The 12,460-nt window shown below is 52.7% G+C and overlaps 1 protein-coding gene across 3 annotated transcripts in view; it reads right to left on the bottom strand.

Moving 5' to 3' along the window:
* Positions 1-12,460, bottom strand: part of OLFM2 (olfactomedin 2) — a 58,375-nt gene that overhangs the window by 32,435 nt on the left and 13,480 nt on the right. Inside the window, exons 1-4 of one of the 3 annotated variants that reach the window (XM_044918095.1) lie at positions 9,372-9,489; positions 9,029-9,035; positions 6,238-6,264; positions 3,476-3,487 (exon numbers count right to left, since the gene is read on the bottom strand). The exons of 1 other annotated variant lie outside the window; for it this stretch is intronic. In XM_044918095.1, coding sequence (XP_044774030.1) covers positions 3,476-3,487; positions 6,238-6,264; positions 9,029-9,035; positions 9,372-9,489 — 164 coding nt within the window. Of the gene's footprint in view, positions 1-3,475; positions 3,488-6,237; positions 6,265-9,028; positions 9,036-9,354; positions 9,490-12,460 lie in introns of those variants that run through there. One more of the 3 variants, XM_044918094.1, reaches the window with a different exon arrangement.

The following is a 12,460-nucleotide window of genomic DNA, read 5'->3' as shown; positions in this document are numbered from 1 at the left end:
GCTTTGTAGCCAGAAAATAAGACTTGAGAAGCAACATTTTCCCTTTTCATTGATAACTCCTCTGAGTGAGGTTGCGAAGTAATCCCAAGGGAAGTGGTAGGACCACAGCAACAGGGGAACTGGGGATCCTGAAGTGAGGCACTGGGGAAGGGAAGCTACAGAGGACAGAGGAGCAAATAGTACATCAAGAGCTGGAATTCAACGCTCCTGACCCGGCAATGCTGAAGGGGCTGGGGAAATTCAGAGTGTGCAGCCGCAGGGCCGTCTGACTAATGCCTCCTGGAAGCTCTAGATACTGCCAGGCCTCCGCTGTTCCTGCCAGGGAGGTCTGCAAGACATACCTTGCCATGCCCTTGAGGACAGGTGCCTCACCTGCCAGTGCAGAGCTCCATAGCACAGCATGTGAGCCATGCCATGACAGGCCCCGTCCTGTGCCACATCCTCTGCTGGGCTCCGTGTCCTATTGCCCCCTGAAACACGCAGGCGTGCTAGGCTCAGACGTTCCCATATGAGAGACGCATTCTGACCCGCTCCAGCACGTCCCATGGGCTCAGGCATGCCCGGCTGCCATCAGGTTCTCCTTATACAAAGGGGCATGCCTGCCATGAAGACATGCCCTGACACGTTCAAACATACTATGACACATCCCAACATATGGGGCCGTCTCCAACAGACATGCATGTGCCCCAGCAGGCTCTGGGGGGGCTGGCAGGTCTCTAGCCTCTGCCCCTGAGTCTACACGCCCCCGTGGCCACCTTGCCCTTCCAGATGGATTGATGGAGCAGCGGGGAAAAGGCTGTTATAAATTAAACATTGAGACACTGCCTGAGCACCAGATTCCTGCCATCTATTCATTGGCTGGTTCTCTCCCAGGAGGCTGCGGGACCACAGGGTGGGGGAGAGGGCAGGGAAAGTGGCTGATTTAATTAATTAGTCCTAATTGAGATATCTTTGTAAATATCCCTTTATTGAAGGACACGATCCCATCATTTCCTAGGAATTTGCCGTCTCTATTTGTCTCCAGCCCCTGAGTATCGCAGAAATGACAAGAAAAGAAAGAGCAATCCAAAGGGCTTGAACCCTAGCCATGCTTCTGACAATGGCAGCAACACTGAGGGACAGGCAGGGAGGCTCAGAGAGACACAGAGATCCAGGCAGAGTGACAGGCAGACAGACAGAGAGATACAGGCAGAGAGACATGGGGAAGCTGCAGGGGACAGGGCAGGAGACAGGACAACAGGCAACAGGGGGGGGTCACGCAATGCCAGCAGAATCAGGATGCAGACCCTGAAATGCGGGAAGAGGGACAGGCTGCCAGAGACGGGAGGAGAAACTTCACTACAGGGAGACCAGAAGTGGGGACAGATGGACCATGGCCGGGCAGACAGACCTCCCTCTGCCTTTTCCTGCCTCACCTGGTCTCCCCATCTCCTGGGCAAATTAGCCACTGCAGCAGCAGCAACAATCAAGCCTGATTCCTCTTTGGCCCTTGCTACTCTCCCCTTCTCTCTCCCTCCCCCAGTCACCCCTGCAATCATCTCCCTTGTTCAAAATGAGCTTCTGCAGCTGCAGCCCAGACAGCTGTTCCATCCTGGAGCCAGTGCTGGGGCCTGATGGCTGGGTCCTAGAGGGAGGCCTTCCTAGGTGGCAGCGGGGGAGGAAGGGAAGTGGAGGGAAGGGGCTCACCTGGAGCTTGGGCACCCACCCACACCTCACCCTGGGCTCCCATCAAAGCTTGGCTCCAATCCCCAGACCCCCTCTAGGGCCTTCAAGGGCTCACACTGGTCTGGCTCATCCTGTCCCATTCAGGAATCCTGCCAACACCCACCCTCGCTTCTGGTTCTGTCCTGTCTCAAGAGCCCTCTCAGGTCTGAGAATGCTGGTCTCTCCCCCCAACTCCTGTCAGAGTCCTGGACTATAATACAGCAACTATGGTAACATAGAAACAGGATCCCAGAGAGAGAGAGAGACAGACAGACAGACAGAGGCTGACAGACAGACATAGACCTAGAGATAGGGATGGAACAGATATAGGGACAGAGACACCAAGAGACAGAGATGCCAGAATCAGAGACAAAAGGGACACACAGAGACAAAGACAGAGACACACAGAGGACTTAGAGACAGACAGAAACATAGAAGACAGTATGACAAAGAGAGGCAGACACTGAGACACAGGCAGACAGAGATAATCATCAACATTCACTCAACAAACATTTACTGAATGTCAACCATGTGTTGTAAAAACACAGTTAAGACAGAGAGCGGAAAATATAGTTTATGAGACAAAAATACGAGAAAGAAACAGACAGAAACAGAGACTCAAAAGACAGAGTTTAAAAACAGTGAAGCATCAACGGTGAGACAGAGAGAGACAAGATTGGGAACCAGACTGCCCCCCTAGGTCTCCAAGTGGCAGCCTCTTCCCTCCCACACACAGACAGACCCAAGCCCACATCAAACTCTCTCAAAACGCCTGGGCCTCCCCCAGATGGCTGCTTTCCTTCCTTGCCCAGCTTTGTGGCTGCTCCCCACTGGTGTTTCACAAAGCGGCGTCAGCCATCCAGAGTCAGAGGGGAGAAGGATGCTGGGGACATGAAAGACACCAAGAAGCAGAAACCAGAGCTTCCCTCTGGAAGAGGAAGAAGACAGTTTTAGTCACAGATCAAGTGGCCCTAAAGCCTAGACCACCTTCCCTTCATGGCTGTCCATGGCGCTGACAGTAGAGACACAGGCTGCACCTCAAGCCATTTCTTATGTTGGCATCAAACTTGGGGTGGACGAGGTCGAGGGTGGTAGTCAGGAACACCTGATGGGCTCAATCTGCTACCTACCTCATCAGCTCCTCAGAAACACCACCTGCCATCCCACCCCAACACCTTCACACACCCAGTTCTCTTGGCCTATCTCCCTCCACCTTACCAGCTCAGCTCTGCCCAACTCTTACTCAACCTTCATGTCTCAGGGCAAATGTCACCTCTTCAGGGAAGCCTTCCCTGACCACCCCTTCCCAATTACATGTCTTCATGGCTCCATATCTTCTCCTTCATGACCCCTACCAAACTGTGATTATATAGCCAATTGCACAATTCCACATTCACTATGTCTCCCTACGAAGCTTTAAGAGAGAAGAAAGAGTCTCCCTTGTTCACTGCTCTATTTCCAGTCCCCAGCACAGGACTTAGCATATGGAGGGACTCAATGATTGCTGGTTGGGAATGACTCTGCTCTCTGGTGGCAAGATTACTCCATGCCTTGATGTGGGAAGTTGGCAAAGTGCACATTCGTCAGACATCCGTTCAAACAGAAGGTTTGAAAAACAAGGGCACATGAAAAAAAGCTTTAAGAAACAGATGCTTCTGGGATGCCTGGGTGGCTCAGTTGGTTAAGAGTCTGACTCTTGATTTCAGCTCAGGTTATGATCTCAGGGTCATGAGATCAAGCCCCACATTGAGCCCCACATCAGGCTCCACACTCAGTGGGGAGTCTGCTCAAGATTCTCTCTCCCTCCCCCTCTGCCCCTCATCCTGCTTTCTCTCTCTCTCTCTCAAAATAAATAAATAAATCTTTAAAAAAGAAAAGAAAAGAAACAGACACTTCTGATCCATAAGAAAAGATTCGGGAATCACAGAAATACTCATCAAAGTTCAAAGGTGCCATCAGGAAGAAGAAGGGGCAGTAGTCTCATGGGGGCAGAAAGAACTGAGACCGTTCAGGACATACCTACTGCCCTAAAGGAGAAGATCCCAGTAATAAACAAAAGGGACAAAGTGCTTACATGGCACTTCTATTCTGTTGGTGGCAAATAATTACCAAGATGATTTCAGATAATTATGAGTGCTGGGCAGAAAATAGAACAGGTCCAAATAACAGTGTGGGGACATTCTAGCTGGGGTGGTCAAAGGAGGTCTCTCTGAGGAGGTGACATTTGAGTTGGGACCTGAGTGGTGAGAAGGAGCAGGCTAGAGGAGGTTCCTGGAGGATGGCACAGCAAATGCAAAGTTCCAGAGGCAGGAACAAGAAGAGGGATGGAAGAGTGGTCCAAGACCTGAGACTCGGGCAGGTAGGGTCTTGTAATAATAATAATAGCAATAATAATTACAATAGCTAACCTTTATAGGCACCTTCCATATGTCAGGTACACAGCTAAGCACAGTGTTATATGGAACATTCCACCATTATCCCCATTTCATGGATAAAGAAACTCAGGCTTAATGAGTTGGACCAGAGTCGGGAGTTCAGATTTGGTTCAAGTGAGGTAGGCAAAAGTTCAAAGGAGGCAAATTTCACACTCACAATCTAGAAGGATTTTCTAACAACTAGAGGTCTCTAAAAATGCAACAGGCAGGGGCGCCTGGGTGGCTCAGTCGTTAATCATCTGCCTTCGGCTCAGGTCATGATCCCAGGACCTTTAGAATTGAGCCCTCTCTCACTTCCTTCAGATCTCTACAACTCCTGTAGAGAGTTGGGCTCCCTGCTCGGCGGGAAGCCTGCTTCTCCCTCTCCCACTCCCCCTGCTTGTGTTCTCTCTCTTGCTGTGTCTCTCTCTGTCAAATAAATAAATTAAATCTTAAAAAAAAAATGCAACAGGCAGGGGTGCCTGGGTGGCGCAGTCAGTTGAGGGCCGACTCTTGATTTCAGCTCAGGTTGTGATCTCAGGGTCATGAGATCGAGGCCCGTGACAGGCTCCACACTCAGTGCAGAGTCTGCTTGAGATTCTCTCTCCCTCTGCCTCTGCCCCTCCCACTCATGCTCTCTCTCTTTCTCTAAAATAAGGAAATAAATCTTTTTAAAAATGCAATAAGCAACTTCATATTCCTTTTCTGCTCCAAATCCCTCCAAATCTCCCATCCTTTGACACTCAGAATGAAGTGCAGACACCTCCGGCCAAATTCCTTCATGACGTGGACCCTTCTGGCTACTCAGGCCACTTCCACACTCTTCCCAGCATGGCACATAAATCTCCAGGAACTCTGAATTGCTTGGTCTCTCTGTGCTCACCAGGATGCCCATTGCCTCTGAGCCTCTGTTCATGCTGTTCCTTCTTGCTCTGTCTTCACCCAGCCAATTCCTTCTCAACCGTAAGACTCGGTGTGAGTACCACCACCTCCAGGAAACCTCCGCTGTACCCTGGCTGGTTTCAGTGTCCTCCTCTGCACCCCTATAACACTCCAGAAATATCCTTATTACCACACATACCATGTCGTGTCCCAAGTACTGTTGACAAGGCTGCAATCTGATTGAAGTCAGGGATGTTATTCATCTCTATGTCCCATAGTCCAGGAAACTTCCCAGTACAAAGTAGGTGCTCAATAAATGTTTTCTCACACTTTGAAGTGTTTGAGCAGAAGCTGGAAGTCCACAATTTAGGAGCAGGTAAATATGGAAGTCCACAATTTAGGAGCAGGTAAATATGAGGTGGGGGTCAAATCCACAATATGCCTACTTTTCTCCACCCCTTTGGCCCCTACCTTGGTCCAGCCCCCATCCTCACTCACCTGGATCAGTGCAGTGGCCTCCTCCCTGATCTTCTGGCTCCTGCCCTCATCTGCCTCAGGGACCAGAGGGAAACTGAACACCTGAGCTAAGTCCTGTCCCTCTTCTGCTCAGAACCCTCCCTGGAATTCCATTTATTTGCTTAACAAGTATTTATTGAACACTTACTATTGCCAGGTCCTATGCTAGGCACTAGGGCTACAACAGTCAATAAAAGTTTTTAAAAATCCGGGCCCTCGTGGAGCTGACATTATAGTGGGGAATGAATCAGAAGACAACAAGATAAATAAGTGGACTATGCAGAGTATATTAGAAAGTTAAAAGCGCAAAGAGAAATGGAAAGCATGAGGAGTTACAGGTTAAAACTAAAATCCCTACAAGGTTCCCCTACCCCTGAACAGATGCAGCTTCCCTGCCACCTCCCCGCCCTCAACTACAACTGCTTTCCCCCCTTTGCTCACTCTGCTTCAGCCACTCGTTTCCTCACTGTTTCTCCAACATTTCAGGCACATTCCCACCTCAGGGCCTTTGCACTTGCTCTTCCCTCTATTTGTTAACTCTCTTCCTTTAGAATTGAGCCCTCTCTCACTTCCTTCAGATCTCTACAACTCCTTCTTACTGAGCACCTAGGATGTGCCTAGTAACTTCCATTTGTTCTCCCCAACCCTGAGGAAGGTGGATTTCTTTTTAACAATTTTATTTTTAAGTAATCTCTATGCCCAACATGGGGCTTGAACTCACAACCCCAAGGTCGAGTCACATGTTCCACTGACTGAGCCACCCAGGTGCCCCAGGAAGATGGATTCTTGATTTAGACACTTGACAAATATTTATTCTGTGCCTACTATGTGCTTGGCTACCACGGCAAATGAAGAAACCCCTCCTTACTGAACACCTACTATGCTCCCAGCCATTTGTTTCCACTTGAAGGTGGAATCCATGAATCCTTATGAAGATGTCATTGTTGGTTCAGTCACTTGACAAATATTTATTGTGGGCTTACTATGCATCAGGCCTTAGGGTTTAATAATGAGCAAAACACAGATGTTCTCGGTGGTTCCTCATGGATCCTACGGTCTAATGGGGACTCTAAACTCTCCTTGACTAATGAGGATACTGAAGTTTAGAGAGGTTAAATAATTTCCCCAAGGGCGTACTGCTAGTAAAGTGCAGGGCCAGAATTCGAACCCAGATATGTATGACTTAGAGTCCTATCACTAACTGAGCATCTACTATGTCAGGCACTGAGCTGGAGCTTTTAAGCATAAACATGCTTGACATAGAGGAGGCAATCAATAGTTCTGCTGAATAAACAAAATGGATGGAAGAATGGATATATAAAGGATAGACGAAGAGATTGCTGGATGATGGATGGATAGAGAGATGGATGGATGGAGGGATGGATGCATGGAAGGAGAGGTGGAGAGATAGATGATGGATAATGGTTGGCTGAAGAGACGGATGGAGAGGTGGATGGAGAGATGAATGGGAGGATAAAGAGACGGATGGATGGATCGTGGAGAAACAGATGGAAGCACAGATGAGTGGGGAGCTGGACTATAGATCTCTGTTACTCACAACAGTTCTGTGAGGTAGGAATTATCATTCCCATTTTATATATGAGGAAACCACAGCTCAGAGTGGTGAACTCACTGGCGCCCAGAGTCAAGAGCAAGTCATAGAGCAAGGTAGGGGAGAGTGGATCCCAACCTTGGTCTACCAGACTCCCAAGACCATTTCTAGAGCACTCTCTCGTGACAGTTCCCCTTCAGGTCCTATCCTAAGTCTCCTGGCATCTCACTCCACAGAGTCCTTGTGCAAGGCTTAGTGAGACTGAGGGATGGGATGGGGATCAAGGATGAAAGAAATACTAGCTTTCAGCAGGTAATTTCATGGTAGCACTAGATTGTGGTCCTATTAGCTACAGATGGGTCAGAATGGAGACCAGTTCTGTTTGGGTACATGCACATGTACACACACTTACAGAAAACACATGGTTCACACAGGAATCCACCCACATGTATACAAGGTAGGCACACACACCATTCATAGATACACACATATGCACACACACTTCTGAAGACATACATGTCTACACTTACATGCACACAAACACACACGTACATAGTAGCACAAACAAAATCATAACTCAGAGACATACTCTTCCACACTTATGTACACCTTCCCCACACACCATATGCTATACATATTACATGCACACATTTACACAAACTCACACTCTGTGAGGGTGGGGGAGGGGAATGTGGCTTCTGATTTCAATCTCTCTTCCCCCTCAGAAGGCAAGAGCTAAAAGGCTGTCACAAACTCATATATGCACATGCAATCATTTAACACACACAAGCCCACAGTCAGGGACATAGAACTGCAGATATACACTTAGACACATCCACACCCGGACACACTCACACTCATTCGGGGACATACCTTCATACACAGGAAGATACACTTGGACCCTCATGTTGGCAAAGCTCATAATCTTTCTCCCTCAATTCACACCCAACCCCATTTACACACCAAAACTCATGCCTAGATAAACACACCAGAATATACTCGAATCATATCACTCGATGTGACAGACATGCAGAAAGACATTGTTTCACATATTATCTTCAAGTTTGAGAATTTGGACTGAAAGCCCTCACCAGTGCCAAGCCCAATACCATTTCCCCCCAGGGGTGGGACAAAGCCTGGGCACAGTGCTTGGCATTCCCCACCCCCCTCCACTTGCCTCCCACCCTTGGGAGCAAAGACTTCTTTTCCTTTCAGCAAGAAGAAAGAAAGAAGTGGTGTGGTGGCCACTGGAGGCTGAACAAGGGAGCTGGTGAAGTTAGGGAAACATTGAGCAGGAGAGGGAGCTCCATGCACCTATTGGGAGGAGTCCCGCAAACAGATTGAAGAGGGGAAAAGATGGGAAGGGAGAGCCATATCTTGAGGAGACCGAGGGAAGTTTGCAGTGGAGGCTGCCTTCTCCCCTTTCCCCAGGACACCAGGAACACTGTTATTGATCATGATTGAGTCTCCCTGCCCCCTCCCCAAAAAAGCTCTGTGGCAAGGGGAGCTGGAGGATGAAGGTGATAGAGGAGGATAGGATGGGATGAGGGAAGGGGCAATCCTGTGCTTCTCGGGGCCGGGCCAGCCCTTGCCCCTGCCCAGTCTTGAGAGCCATCTGCCTCCTAGAGAGAGCGAGTTCTGGGAATAAATATTCAGCACATGGTGAAGCAGATAACCAGGAAGGAGATGCTGGGGCGGGGGGGCTGCAGGGGAGAGAAAAAGACAGACAAAAAGAGATACAAAGTCAGAGACAGTGCAACAGAGATGGAGACAAAGACAGGGAGAGACAGAGAGAAGCAAACCAGAGGGGAAAGAACAGATAGAGACGGAGAGAAAAAGAGAGACAGACGGGACGACTCAGAGATACACAGACAGGCAGCGATCCCGAAGGTGGAGACGCTCGGAGACCCCGTGGTTCCCCCATTCAGAGGCAACGTCCCTTCCAGCCTTCCGAATCTACCCTCCCGCTCCGCCCCACTCAGCGGGACCGGGCTCAGTTGCGCAGCCCTTGCCGCCTGCGCCGGGAGCCGAGCGAGCCTAGTACATTGTTGCCCCTCGGACACTGCTCACTAATAACGAGAAGCAGTAATAATAATAACAAGAATAAACGGCGCGGGGAGGGGATCGGGATCCCGGGGCTCCTCCGCGTCCAGCCCCCAGCCCCGGGAGGGCGCCCCCCGACCAGGCGCGCAGGGAAGCTGGGGGGCGGGGGCCCCCGGGGGCTGCGGCGGCGGCGGCGCGGGCACCACGCCCCCCGGGAGTGCCCCCCGCGCGGCGGCCACTCACGATTTTCTCGGAGGCGCCCGCACGGGACACGGTGCCGTTGAGCCCCACGAGCGAGGGCAGCGTCTGCGACATCCAGTTGGTGACCATGGCCATGGTGCTCAGCACGGCCCCGATCTTGAGCAGCGGCACTGACATCGCGCCCCCGCCTCATGCCCCGCGGCCGCCCGCCGCGCGTCCCTTCTCCGGCCCGCCGCCTGGCGCTCGGTCCCTCGCCACCCAGCCGCCCCGGGGGCGCGAGCGCAAGCTGGGGGCCGGGACCGGGGCCGGCAGGGGGGCTCGCGGACGCGGGCTGCGGCTCGGCGCGCCTGGCGGGCTCCGCTTATAAAGCGCCGGCTCGGCCCCCCACCCCCTCCCGCGCCTCCGCGCCGGGCACTTCCAGCCGCCGTGACGTCACGGCTCCGGCCCGGAGCCCGGCGGGGGCGGGGGGCGCCTAGACTGCCCCCCCTCCCCAGGCCCCACCGCCGCCCCGCGGGGACCGCCCCCCTGGGGGAGGGCCCCCTTAGGTGGCGTTCCCCACCTGCCCCACCCCCACCGCCGCGGTATTCCCAGCCCCGCCCCCCAGCGGTGTTCCCGCTACCCCCCTCCCCCGGCACTCCCGGGCCACCCTCAGCGCACAGCCCCTTTCGGAGCCCTAGGCCCTCGACAGCCCCCCGGGCTCAGTGGGCGGCCGCCGCACGCGGACCACCCGAAGCTGGCAGGGGGCCGGAGTCGCAAGCCCCCACCCTCCTACGGTTAGGACACCGACCCCGGCTCTCTGGAACCCGGGAGCGCAGGCGTCGGGGGCCGTAGGGGCTAGACCCGTGGGCACCCCTGAACCGGGCAGCACAGGGTCTCCTTTCCCTAGGCGAAGAGACTTCCCCGATACCACTCTGGGGACCCCCCCTGTGGTTTCGGGACCAGGGAAGCCCAGAGTGGCGGGTCTAGAGCCAGTAGACGCGACTGCTTGGATGACGGTGCGGCAGTGTGGGGGGGTCACCCGGGCAGCCGGGAGGATTTCCCACTACACCGAGGGGCGCATCGTAACCCGGGGCGGCTGAGACGGAGGAGCCAGCCTTTTGCAGACTAGTCCCAGGCGGGTCTCCACTCACAACTCGAACTTGGGGTGGGGCCGGGGAACTGACACTTCGGACCTTCCTCCGGGCCCCAGGGCTCGGGGTCCGCCCCTGCCGCGGCGGCGGAGTGCAGAGCGGCCCCCCACCCACCCACGCACCAGCCGGCGGCGGGGGTGGCGAGGCGGCGGGGAGGAGCCCCCGGCGGGTTTTAATATCCTCTGTTTTCCCTGCACTCACGCCCCCTCCCGGCGTCCCCGCATCACCTCGCGCTGCGGCCCCGGCCGCCGCCGCCGCCGCCGTCGCCCGCAGCCCGCGGCCGCCGCCGTCTGGAGGCGGCGATGACTCAGGCCTTTCCTGGCCGTGGCCGCTAGCCGAGCGCTCGCCGCCGAGGGAGAAGCGCTGGACAGGGCGGTAGGGGTCTTGAACTGCCCTTTTTTTCTGAGCTTAACACCGAGAGGCAGGTGCTGACCCTGGTGACCCCCAGCAAAGACCTCTCTGCCTCAGTTTCCTCATCTGCAATGTGAGTGGTTGTGAGGACCCATGTACCTAATATGTGTAAAGGGCTTAGGTGTCCTGAGAATCAAGTTAAAGATTTATTGAACATCTACTATGTGCAACGCACTGTGAACAACAGATAAAAATGACTTTGTGGAGCTGAAAATTATATGGGGCAAGACAGACAGGGGGTGGGGGGAGTAAAATGCATAGGCTATGGGGAGGAAGGGGCATCCAGACTAAGTAGGAGAGTAAACTTTAGTCAGGGTGGTTGGAGAGTGATATTTGGGCAGAGACCTGAAGAAGGTGAGGGAGGGAGCCATTTGGATATCTGAGGGAAGAGTTACTGACCAAGAGAACAGGAAGTGCAAAGGCTCTGAGGCAGGAACATAAGTGTTCAAGGAACAGGCCAGTGTGGTTGGAGCAGAGCGAGCTGGGAGAGCATGCGTGTGTCTGGGAGAGTGGGTGATGTGCTTATAAAGTACTTTGCAGGGTGTCCGGGACACGCTAAGCATTTCATAAATAGTAGCTGCCATTGTTATTATTTGCGACTGATGATAAGCTTTAAAAAATGAGATGAGTCCTTGCCTCCTTGTACTACAGCTTGCATTTACAAGTGCTGAACACTTTGCAAATGTGCTGGCTGAGCACCAGCTGCAACCTCCCATGAAAAGTACAGCAACATCCCTATTTGCAGGTGAAGAAACGGGGCTCAGAGAGGAGAGGGAACCAACTCAGGGTGACCCAGCAGGTAAATAGGGGCTCAGGATTTTAACCCAGGTCTGTCTGATTTCAGACTCCAAAACCACTGGGCTCCAAGGTGTCCTAGCTTAGAGAATTTTGAACCCACTGATACTCTTTCATTCTCTCACCATCGGTGCTGTGGGAAACTGCCCTAGCTCCTTCCAGTCAAACTCCTCCAAGGAGTGGTCTACACTCACATCTGCATTTGCTGTCTCTACTGCCTCACCTCCTACCTCCTCAATGCTTCCAAACTCCTCTCACCAAAGGCAGCAGTGACCTTCCAATTTGCCTGTTCCACAGCCTCACATGAGCCCTCATTTAGTTACCCCACAGGTTAGTCCTCATGGATCATTCCCTCTTTCTCGAAAGTAATTTCTCTTTTGATTTCAGAGACACCTTATCATTTCCTAGTTCCACTCCCACCTCTCTGGCTGCATCATCACTGTCTCCTGCCTTCTCCCGAAATGTCTATGTCTCACAGGGTTTTGTCCTGAGTCCCCACTTGTCTCATTCTGTATACTGTGCCTGGACCATGACACCCACTCCCAAGGTTTTGGTTCTGTCTGGCACATTCCCACCTCAGGACCTTTGTACTTGCTGTGCATTGCTGTCCACTCTACCCAGAACACTTTTTTTTTTTAAGATTTATTTATTTATTTGAGAGAGCGAGAATGAGAGAGAGAGAGTACATGAGAGGGGGGAGGGTCAGAGGGAGAAGCAGGCTCCTTGCTGAGCAGGGAGCCCGATGCGGGACTCGATCCCGGGACCCCAGGATCATGACCTGAGCCGAAGGCAGTCGCTTAACCGACTGAGCC

This window comes from Neomonachus schauinslandi, chromosome 1, assembly GCF_002201575.2.
Source record: "Neomonachus schauinslandi chromosome 1, ASM220157v2, whole genome shotgun sequence".
Classification (NCBI taxonomy): domain Eukaryota; kingdom Metazoa; phylum Chordata; class Mammalia; order Carnivora; family Phocidae; genus Neomonachus; species Neomonachus schauinslandi.
The sequence above is the reverse complement of the archived record's forward strand: the minus strand, read 5'-3'. Positions and strand labels throughout refer to the sequence as shown.